Genomic DNA, 12,534 nt, shown 5'->3' with positions numbered 1-12,534 from the left:
AACAATCTGGATTAAGAAATTACATATTCTCTACAATCGTTTCATCAAAAATATTTGGAACTTAGGTACTTATTACTTGGCAGATCAAAGAATATATGAAAAAATATCATTATAATGATAAAACTTCAGGTAAATGTTTCATAAAATCAAAAACATAAAATCCAATCGTTATTCATCGATAACATGTTAAGCTCAAAATATAAAAAGTGTTAAGTGCAATTTCTTAATAGATTTTACAATCGTATAATTTCGTGTATGTGGTTATGTTTAAAATAAGTTTTGTAGTCTTACATAAAAACTGCATTTAACACATTTGTACAATAAGCTAACATTATGTATTAATTTAAATTTAAAAGGAAGTGGCATAATTTAACAATCTCCTGCCACTGATTTAAGTGCTTATAAAACGTTTTAAAAGTTGTTGAAAAAATTTTAATAAAAATAAATTATTGCAAAATTTATATTTTAAACACAATAATATTCCTTACATACACACACGTACAGATATATACATATATGTACGTAAAATTGTATTTACAACGTACATAAGTAATAAAATTATAATTTTACTACAGATCTTTAGTCCTGCCACTCATTTGACTTTATTACGCTGATTGTTTCCCAGCAAACATTTGAAAATGTTTGGGCTTCATATGTTGATACTTATATCTCACACACAGTTTTATCTGCATGCCACAAAGACTTGATCTGGAAATAAAAAAGTGTCTCTGGTGTGAAAGTTTTCCATTTAGGAAAGATATTGATTATAAATCATTCTTAAATTAAGATCAAAAACATGTGTTTGTTGGGTTTAATGCTGCTGTACATTTAACGATATATGATTGTGGTTTGGTTGGTTCCTTGCTTGGTTGAAAACGTATAATGTGAGAACGATGTATGAATGTACTTGGCAAATTTGAAACATGAATTATGCAAAAATCAAAATTATTTATGTGTAAGTGTATAAATGAATGTGAATTCGTACATACATACTTACGTACTTTTTATATAAGAATATTGTAAATGTTTGCAAAGTCAGTTTATTTAAACGTGTGCGAATTTCAAACCAAATGTTTAGATTCAAATGTTGTCCTTGTGTATTGTACATGTGACGACTGTTTTTATCATGTAATTTGCATTTTTTTTTTCTTGTATTTTCTCTTTCTATAATGATTTTAAAAATTATGTCGTGATATGTTTCATGTACTCATACATACGTTTATTATGAGCATTTTCCTTGAACTTGTTTCACTTTTACTGGAGTAATATTTCTCCCTCTACTTCTCCATTTCCCATTTTGTTTATTATTTTTGTCGAAGAAGGATCACGTTAAGGATTTAATGGATTCCTGGTAAATGTCATACTAATAGATTGTTACTTATAATTTATTATTTATATAAATTGCAACGAAGACATAAAATGATATTGTGACAAAGTGGCTTAAATGTTGTAATAAACACTGATTTTGTTTTTTTATATGTAATGTTATTTAATAAATTCTTTTGAAATTAGAAAGATTAGTATGTAAAATTTTATTGCATGTAAAATATGTGGCATTTTTAATTAAATCATATAGGAGATGAATATTAAATTAAAGACATACATATATATTTTGATAACACCCTGAAGTTCCGGCTGATTGTACCTAATATTTATGCTGTAAACATTAGATTACAATTTTTAAGGTTCAATCAATAAAATTGACCTTTAGCTTGACTACTAGAGCACATTAAGGTAGCAATTTACTTCTCCCAGATTTTCCTAATTCCTCTGATTTATTAAAAGTACAACTTTAAATATTTTTGCAGCGATTGAAAACATTGATTGACTCCCTTTAAACCGCTGGGTCATTCTTAATTGAAAACATAAACTTTTGCACACAAAATATTTTACAAAATGTTGCATCAACTAATAAATGAAATTATTTTATAAATTAATTTACTTTTTTAATAAGTCTTTGTAGGAGGTTTTTAAGTACTTGTCTCCAATTTCATCACCCTGTTAAAATAATGAGTTAAGAGCTAATGAAGAAGTATTAGAAAACAGTTCTTTAAGTTTTTTAACTCATTACTTTTAATGCAAGTTTTTGCTAGGTTTTGGAAAATTAACATTTTGGGACATTATAAGTGTTACAATAACAAGGCATAGTATTTGAATATTCCAAAATCATAATATATTGTTTCAAAAAAATATGATTAATAGGCAACATCTATATCTTTCAAAATGTGGCAAATCTGGTAGATGTTTAGATAAATATATTTTCCCTATTGGAGTGAAAATTTAGTTAAATGCTTAGTAGCTTAAGTTATTAAATTATTAAAATATTTTCTAAATAAATGTTTCTTTTAATCTTTAATTTATTTAAAACTAAACTTTTAATTAACACCTATTGCACTTTTGGCAAAAAAAACTTAAATTAAAAGAACTTTCAACTTTTACGATTGATTTTTAACAAAGATTTTTAAGGCGTAAATTTCTAGCCAAAACTTTGAATTTTTATCAAAAGTTTTGCAACAAAGTGATTTCTTTTCAAAATCAAATCTAAAAAGGAAAAAATCTCAACTTTTTATTATTGACCCCCAATAATGGAAAAGTCAATGTATATTTTTCAATATAAATGTTTAAAGAAAATAACATGAACATTACATATAGAAAATCAAATAAGAAATGAAAACTTTCTCCTCACATCGATTGGCAAAAATAACAAAGAAAAGAGAAAAAACACACACACACACACAAAAGAATAGAATAGTTGAACACAACTCCTTTTTAAAATTTCAACTCACGTTCGTCTAAGAGGTTCGTTCTAACATAAAAATAATGCCAACAACTTAAAAAAAACACAACAACAACCAATAATAAATAGAAATAAAACTTTCATAAAGTAAAAGATGTTGGTTGCCTAACTGGCTTGTTGGTTGGTTGGTTTGTTTGTTTGTCGCTTCAAAGATACACATGTACTTTAAGATTGTTACTAACTATCTAACAGATACATAATGTTGTTAGTTGTGAATTTTTTTTTGTTGTTGTTCTAGCAGTTTGTCATAGCAATTTTAGTTTTTTTCTTATTATTGTTATTTTGTATGCAGTAAATTCCCAATACTCACCGATCAAAAAGTATTTCCAAGTTGCCATCATGTTGTTGTACGGGGCTTTAAAAAGTTGCTAATTTTGTTGTAGTAATATTAGTTTTAGCTGCAGTTGCTATAGTACAAATCTCTGCGATTTGTTGTTGCAAAAGTTGAGTAAAATTGTTAGATGTCAAACAATGCTAAAAATGATGCTGCTGGTTGATGCGGCAGATAATAATGATGATGACAACAAATGCCGCTGTCTATTGCAGTCGAAAGTTTATGCCGCAAAACAGAGAATATTTTGAATATGTTTGCAGTTGGTTTCAAACTCACTCTGTCTATATTCGAGGTTAATGTTGCTGAAATTGTTTGCAAACGTTTGGTTTTGTTTGTTGCAATTTAAACACAAATGACAGAGAGACGATAGGTAAAGGATAATTTCAGTCGAAGTTGCACTTTATTCATACTCTAGTCTTAGATTAGTTTATAAATTTAAAAATTCAGTTCAGTTTAATGTTAAAAACAAAATTTTTAATAATGAAAATAAAAAACGAATAATTTTCGTTTGAAATAAAATTAAAGCTTTTAAATAGTTTGAAACTTGTTAAAACATTTATTTAGGTGGTTGTTGTTAAACACTAGGTGCTGTTGTGGTTGTTGTTGATGTTGCTATTTCAGTTAGATATTTTTACAAAATTTATTGCACTATATTTTGTAATAATGTAATTTATTAATACATTAATTTTAGTTGGTAGTATTAAATTTATGGTTTAGATTAAAGAAACCACTCACTCACTGCTAAGTTTTTAGTGACATTTTGCTAGCCATTATGTTTTTCAAAGCTTTTTTCAATTATTACAAAAAAAAAATACTTTTCCTATTTTTAGGTCATAATGTTTTTTATTTGAGTTTCCTTAAACAAAATACAACCTCTTTTTTCATAAATTCTTTTATAGATTTTTTTCTTCTTGGGAAAATAACAAAATGGCTTCTTGTATTTTTATGGAACAAAAAAATTGTTTTCTTATACAAACTCACACACTCGGGTTTAAACCCCTTTTTTATGCACGTTTCACTTTATTTAAACTGGTCTCAAACTTGTTGACTTGTTGTTTTTCTTTTCTTTCTTATATTTTCAATGCACTTCTTCATTTATTTCTTGTCGTTATTATATTATTTTTATATTTTCTTATTTATATTTTATTCTTATTTTTCATTATATTTTGTTATTTTATACTATGTTTTCTTTTTCTATTATTTTTTTATTATTCAAAAACTCGACTCCTTTTGTAATAATGTGTTTGTTTCAATATGAAACCTTTTTCTTTCGATCTGAAAGGAAAAAATAATAAAAAAGGTATTTTAGTAATCATTTACATTATACTTAAGCGGAAATATAAAAGAATTAATTATTAAAATTAACAGTGATTTCTACGTATTAAATTTTTTATGATTTGAAGAAAGTAATTAGATTTGGTTGATAGGAGTTGATCGGATTTGATACATCCAAATGCGAAGAAATACACCTAGACCACCAACGGGCCTGTTGTGCGCTTTTTTCATAAAAAACGGAACTAAATGAATTATTTGTCAGTATTCAGAAACTCAGTTTCCTAAACGTAATTCCTAAGAATCTTAAGGAATATTATTTCCAGAATAACATTACTTCAAGATACTTGGATTTGACTTCGACGAATGCCTGGCAGTGGTAAAAAAGTGCTCCGAAGTCCAATACGTACCATCATACTAACTTAAGACTTGCTCTCATTAGTGTCACCCCATAGAATCACCGTGGTTCTACCCATTATTCCAAGAGGCCTTATGGGATTCTCTCACCCATATTTTAACTTCAGAAATAATAAATTTTGTAATTAGTGTAGAATATTTATAAAATAAATCTATATATGTATGTACTATAAAAAGAAACTAAGGTTTTTATGATTTTTCAACGAGTTTCAGAATAAAATAGTGTGGAACTGTTGCTGATGAACTTATTAGAAATACTAAAGAACAACGTTCCTTAAAACCGGATGTAGAAGTAATATCATTATTTCTATGATTTATTTTCAAGAATCAGAAGTATTGTTATAAAAATCATCTAATAAATATTCTTCATTATAGAAAAATTATTAAGAAAGGGAGATTAATTTTGTAGAAAATATACAGATTTTCATTGTTAAATAGTGAGTTTTTCTTAATCAGTTAATTAATAAAAATGATTCGGTTTATTCGATTAATCGTCAAAAATTAATCGATTAACCGATTGACGATTAATTGTTTGATTCTACTTTTTTGACAGACGCGTAGAAAGAGAGAAAGCAGAAAACGCGCGGTGTGGACCAGCATCAGCTCCAGCTTATGTATTTAATCAGTTTATGTTTAAACTTTAGCCAATTTCAAAAGAAACTTTATTATAAAGTGCTTATGCATATTGGTCTCATTGTCAAATTCATTTTAAAACTAATAAAAGTTCATCGATTTAAATGGAATTTCTGAAATTTGAATTTAAATCTGCACATATTATTTGTCATTATTATTTTAAGTTGGAAAATATATTTGGGATATTTAACTTAGCTGTTTAAAAATTTTGTAAGGATTAAATTCCTTTAAAACACTGATTACCTTAAATACACACAAATTACAAAGAAACATACTTCAACATACATACATATACTGGAAAACCGAGAACATTTTATTATTGCTGGTTTTGTTGTTGTAGTATTTATGTTTAAAGGTAAAAAATATGTGTAAGAAAACTCGAAAAGAAGACAGAAAATAAAACAGGTAAATTCTTATAATTTCCAGCAACTTGGCAAGTAAATAAATACAAAAACAACAACTACAGCAACAAGCAATTTAGGGCTTGTTTACTTATACCAGCAGCAGCAACAACAACCAAACAAACTTCGCACACACACACACAGTTACAATTTAAGCCCATTCCATAAAATAGAAAGAATAAGTAAACCATCAGCAATATAGAATTGTTGGTCTTGTTGTTTTAGGGTTTAATGTGTTGACTGGAGTAACGATGAGTGTTAGTTGGTTATACGTTCGATTGTCTGCTTGCGCTTGAAAGGCTTCAACAGTTTAAACTACAAATAACAGATACAACAACAACTACAACCACTTAACAAATACAATTCCAATAAAACCACATAAAAACAAGCAGAACAAAATGTTGAAAATGTTTCCAAGAAGCAAAAAAGTTTCTCTTCACCATGTTACCTTCAACATTGGCATACAACATTTGGTAATTTAAGTCCAATATTTTATCAGTGTATTTCTTAATGAATATTGTCCAAAAGACACTGATAAAATATAAAAAATAACTTTCGTTTGGCTGTATGTCTTAAAGTGTGTATGAGTGGGCGAAGTGCCACACCCTCTAACTAAATAAGTGTTAAAAGTCATATATCTCTTAAACTGGTAGAACTAGAGACCTTAAATTTTGTACGGACTACTTTGACACATATTTGAACTTTCTGGTCAAACTTGCAATATAATAGCGGAGCACACTGGATATAGCTAGTACACTGATAAAATGTAAAAATGTAAAATAAAAAAGATTTTTTAGGTCATTTGCTCTTTTCATTCTTAATACATACTTAGTAATTATAATTTAAATTAAGAATTTCTCCATTAAACTTTGCAATACTTACAACAAGGATAATCTTAAATATTGCTTTTATTTGTTTTCAAAATTACTGAAGTGTTTCCCAATTGTACAAAATTCTTAAGGAGTATCAAAGCAGATTATGTATTATAAATATTCCAAAAAACATTCATCATTATTATTAATTATTCTTTCGTATTTATATGTCTATTATGAATTAATTAAAAGTTGTTTTCTCTTGCAGAGAGATTATAGTTATTAATTATAAACTTTCCTATTGAAACTCTCAGCGTGTATATTACAATGTGTTTATTCCTGTTATACTCCTCATAGCTCCTATAAACAGTCATTTACTAGCATAATTAAAAGTTTAATTTAAATATTTTACTATTGAAAAGTATACTAAATCAAAATGCTTAAATTTGCAAATATTACATACAGTCATGAGAAATTATTATTTGAAATTCAGCCATTTAAGTGTTTTCTGAGATATAAAATTGGTAAGGCGATTCATATTAGTTAGCATGGGTTTAAAACATTAAATTTAATACAAGTAACAGTCAAGTTCTAAATTTTTGTATTAATTATGTAGTCAAAACTATTATTTCAAAATAAGTCTAGTCAAATATGTATGTCTGTCTGTCTGTCTGTCTGTCAAAAAATATACAATCGTTTCATTACTGTGGGAATGTGGAAAAAAGATCTTGTATAAATGATCATGCAATGTCATCATGTAATTCTGTTATCTTTACAATCTTACATTATCATAATTAAGTAAATACTTAAATAAAACAGAGATAAACATGTCAAAATTAAAATGAGTAAATAGAATAAATATTTTGTAAATTTTCTTTAAACAAATGTTTTCATTGAAAATTAAACCAGATTCTTAAAAATATATTTAATAAAAGGAAAAAGTGACATTAATTTAGGCCGTGTTTAACAATTATCCTAATGAGACTACTAGGTAATTTATGCTTTCAAGATTATGTTAATGCATTAATTCGTAGAATCCGATAGAAATTTGTTGGTTTGATAGCTGCAGAATACTGCTTTCTATGACACTAGGATCAGTTTAAAAATTGTTAATCTGAACACTCATTATTCGTGTCGAAATTGGCGTAATTTGAACAGAATCGAATTCATAATTACAAATCGTCCAACTAGGAATTTTATGCGTTGTTTATAGATAATCTGTGAGTAGTTTTATTTAAAATTTTCCTTGTAATTTGTTATTTGTCAAACTACTCGCTCGTTATCTAGAAACAACACATAAAATTCCTAGTTGGACGATTTGTAATTATGAATTCGATTTTGTAAAGTAGAAGTTCAATAAATTAACCGTGAAGTATCCTACATCCTACATGATGGTTGATTAATATTAGGATTCAAACACACAAAAAACTATCATTACTAAAAATACATATTTTATTTAATTTTGTTTTCTTAATAATTTCATAATTGAATTGAATCTATATATTTTTTAAGTTAGCTGAAAAAGTTTTTCCTGTCTACTTTTTTATTTAGTTTTTTTTATTATTTTTTCTTTAACGCATTGTTAAAGATAAAATAATCCTTTAACTCTTTGATTGTTCCAATCAAAACATTAAATATGAATATAATTTGAACATAATCTCTGAACATAATGATTAAGACAACCAATTTTTTCAATTCATAATCATAACTATTTTATAAGTTTTGAATAGATGAACGTCGAATTATGGTTTATTCTGGAAAAATATCTTAACAGTTCGATCGGACAGTCCCGAACTACCAATTTAATCTACCACTTGACTATCCAGGTGCTTGTTCTACGAGAAAGTCAATATTCTCCCCATACATTATGGACAGACAAAAATTTAAGTTTGTTTTTAAGTGTCCACTCCCTCATTAACAAAGGAAACACTAAGTAACAATTTTCTTCACCCTCGTTTACAAAGAGTAAGTACATCAGTGGCAAAAGACGAATTAGATCAAACCAGGTGGTTATGCATTAGCGGAAATCACTGTCTTCTACGGATGCATAAAAAATTTTTAACGCATAATCACAGCTTATTATTGACGTTACAAATGTTAAAATTTGTAAATAGCATTGCTAGAAAATATGAACTCACTATAGGTCGAAAACTGCTAAAGGCCTTCAAAAATTATTTTCAACCAAGACAGATAACCTCTGCTAAAAAATAAGCGAGTTAAAAAAAATTATTAGCTCTAATATATTTTTAACCTCAAGAGGAGATATATAGGTATGCAAAATAAATATATTTCAATACTATAAAATTGTAATTGTTCTATCAGTAAATTGTTTTATATCATACTTTGTTTTTTCTGATAGTTTCATATATGCATTTCTCTCTGTGTACAGATCAAAAATTTTGTTATTTATCTCTTGCTCTGTTGCTCATTTTATCACTCTACCACACTCTCTTTTGTTTCTAGTGTCAATCTTGGCCAGAAAAAAACACTCACAAAAAATAACTAACGAATAAACCAAAAAGAAAAATAATAAAAATAACAAAACTCGTTTTCGATTGCAGCAGTTTGTATATTATTATTTTTTCTTATATTTTTAATATTTATTTATTTTTTATTTTTCTTTGTGATTTTCTTTTACACGTTTGTACGTTTCTTAAGAAACGATTATAACTTTAAACCAAGATTTCTTGTTAATGTAGTAGTCGCTATTGTTGTTGTTTATTTGTATTCTATGGGCCAAAACAACAACAAATACCATCACAATGATGACGACTACTACGACGACGACAACAACTTTGGTTGCTGATGATGACAAACAATAGCACCAACAACAACAATAACTACGAAAGGTAGTTAATTGTAGACTATAAGAGGGGCATAAAAGACAAGAGAAGTGTTTTATTTTATAGTGATATTGAAGAACCAGTTTAACAGGTAAAATTAAAAAAAAGAAACAAGCAAAATAAAACGCCGACTTCAGCATTTTTTCTTTACTTCGTATACTTCGGGCTTTGGTTTTCTTTGATATTTGTATGATTTCTTGTTGTGTGTGTAGTTGTTGCTGTCTTTTGAGGAGACTTTTTTTATAGTTTACGGTGATGTTGTTGTTGTCGTTTTATATTTATTTTTAAAGCCTGACTGACGACTGGTTTGATAGTTGCTGGAGTTCACTGCTTCATTAGATGGATGGATAACTGTAGAGACCCATATAAAAAAAAACGTTTTTATGTTTTATAACATCAAGTATAAATGTTGGGTATGTATGGTATATAAACATGTTATCCAAACTCTTCCCAGATGCTGGGTACAATTAACACACACAATCACTACTAATGTCCGTCCATCCATTTTAGTGTCGGTTTTTGTACGTTTTACCTGCTCTAACACCTTTTAAATTTTTATTTGTAGTTTATTTTTCTATAAAGAAAACTATTTTTCTGTTTCTCAGTAAATTGTTAATTATCCAAAGGGACAGGAATTGTTTGTTGCAAGAAAACAACTCCATTTGTATTGGTGTAATAATTGCACTTTGAATATACATATTTTTGTCATAATATTAGTGTTGAAGCCAACATTTTCTTTAAGACATTTATTTTCTTAACAAATTTTAAAAATTTTCTTAATTTTAATTTTTTTTCGTTATAAACACACAATAAAAATCACTGTTAAAATTTAATACTTTTAAATTTAGTTGATGTTGTAGGTACCTATACCTTTTAGTAATTTATTGTTTTACACTGCTTTACATAGGTATTTGTTGTTTTTATTTTATTGTAAAATTAACGGTTTTATAATCCTCTTGATATTTGTTGTATCCATTTCTTAAGTAGTTTTGTTTTTATTTCTCTAAATTATTAATTATTTTTTTCTATTTGAAACACAAAACATTTAATAAATTTGTTTACTTTTTCTGGTTTTAATGATTTTTTCCAATTATTACACTTTATTTCGTTTGTTTTTGTTGAGAGCATAAAAGGCAAACAATTATAAATTTCATGTAGAAAGAACTACAGAAACAAAAAACTCAAATAATCCAAGAAAATCGTACGCAAATACCGTTGCCATCCGTAACGTCAGTCCGTTGCAACAGAGATCTTTCGCTTAACTAAAGGTACATAAACATTTTTATCATTCGGAGAGTCAACATGTCCGTCCGTCTTGTTTGTGCGCTCTCTTTCAATGTTTTCTATTGTCTTCTATTTTGTTTTGTGTTTCTACAGCTGCTGTTGTTTGCACACCCTCGAAACAATGTGCTGTGTGTGCGTGTGATACAAACATTTTACATTTTTAGTTCATGGTTCAAAGCGAGATTTTTATTTATTGTATTTCATTTAACATTTTCCGTAACTCTACTCAATATATTTATTTGTTCGGATTTAAGACAAAATCTTTGTCTCTAATACTCTTTAAAATGCGTAGTACATTTTAAAAGAGTGATTGTTTCTAGAGAGCGTCGAATTTAACACAATGATGTTGAGAGAGTCGGAGCTTGAAAACTCTTAAAACAAATTCGGCCAGTTTGTTATTATTCGCAACATTTCTGTGAATATATTGTGTGTTAATTATTAACGTTTAGACACATATGTATGTTGTTGTTTATATACAAAATGTTTATTTTTTAACAGAGACAAAAATATGTTTTTTGTAATAATTTACATTATCGCCCTGAGGTCAATATTTTAAAAACGTGCTAAAGGATACAATGTTATGTACCGTTGAACTGTCTTTTGAGCGTTGAGAAAAATAAAATCATATTTTTTCAAAGGGGCCTCAGCGATCAAGAGTCATAATCTCAAAACAAAATTTTATAAAAAGATCTAATGCAATCTTTTTAAAAAATTCCATAATTTGAAGCAGATTATGGGAAAAGTTATTATAGACTATAGGGTAAATGTACCTAATGTCGGCATGACTCAGTAGTCGGATTTTTTAAATAAAAGCGTAAATAAATACGAAAAGTTGTACAAATTTATTAAGGTTCCATCTATATATGATAGAAAAAATGGTGTTTTTATAATATTAATATTAAATCAAATGATTTATTTGACAAAAATTTATTTAAATGAAATAAAGCGGTTGAAATATTCAATGAATGCCGCCCTCAGGAACAAAATTTGCTTTGATTTCTAATTGTATTAAGTTCGATCATACGTATTCTATTGTCGGCACTCTAAAATTTATTATTTCTTCATAGAAAATTAGGTGTTATAAAATATTTATATATAACAATTTTCTCTTCAAAACTGATATGTAAAGGAGTTATTTTTGTAAAGAAAACTTATGTATAAGACTTTTTTCTATAAAAATGTATGTGTATTACAATTTCCTAAATAGAAAATTTATTGTACAACATTTGTTTCTATAGGGAATTATGTGTATACAATTTTTCTATAGAAAATTTTAGGTATAACAATATTTGATACAAAAAGTTATGTGTATAACAGTTCTTCTATCAAAAATTGTGTGTATACCCGTTTCTTTAGAAAATTTACTTCTATAATAGCTTTTTCTATAGTTTTCTCTACAGTTTTTTTTTACGGAAAACATTATGAGTATAACAGTTTTTTCTATAGTAAGTTCCTAGTATGACGTTTTTTCTATAGAAAAGTGTTCTTATTATAATATCCTCTACGAAACATATGTTTAATTTTTTTCCTATAACAAATTGCATAATTTTATTTTTTTAAGATTAATTTAAAAATATAACACTTTTCCTATAAAAAATTACTTTTTTTCTAACAAAAATTATATTTTTGTAAAAAAATTGCTTGAATAACTCTATTTCTATAGAAAAAATTGTTATTATGTATACTTATTACAATTCTAATTATGTTTATAACATAACTGCCGACTATAGGGACAACATTT

General features: G+C 27.0%; 1 protein-coding gene across 2 annotated transcripts in view; it reads right to left on the bottom strand.

The window, feature by feature from the left end:
* LOC111674946 (hemicentin-1) overlaps window positions 1-10,784 on the bottom strand; it is a 201,233-nt gene extending 190,449 nt beyond the window's left edge. For both annotated transcript variants that reach the window (XM_023435634.2, XM_046950450.1), the window contains exons 1-2: window positions 10,380-10,784; window positions 3,108-4,406 (exon numbers count right to left, since the gene is read on the bottom strand). In XM_023435634.2, the coding sequence (XP_023291402.2) occupies window positions 3,108-3,138 (31 nt within the window). In that variant the 5' untranslated portion in view covers window positions 3,139-4,406; window positions 10,380-10,784. The remainder of the gene's footprint in view (window positions 1-3,107; window positions 4,407-10,379) is intronic.
* Window positions 10,785-12,534: the final 1,750 nt, after the last annotated feature.

This window comes from Lucilia cuprina, chromosome 2 (genome assembly GCF_022045245.1).
Source record: "Lucilia cuprina isolate Lc7/37 chromosome 2, ASM2204524v1, whole genome shotgun sequence".
Taxonomy (NCBI): Eukaryota; Metazoa; Arthropoda; class Insecta; order Diptera; family Calliphoridae; genus Lucilia; species Lucilia cuprina.
The sequence above is the reverse complement of the archived record's forward strand: the minus strand, read 5'-3'. Positions and strand labels throughout refer to the sequence as shown.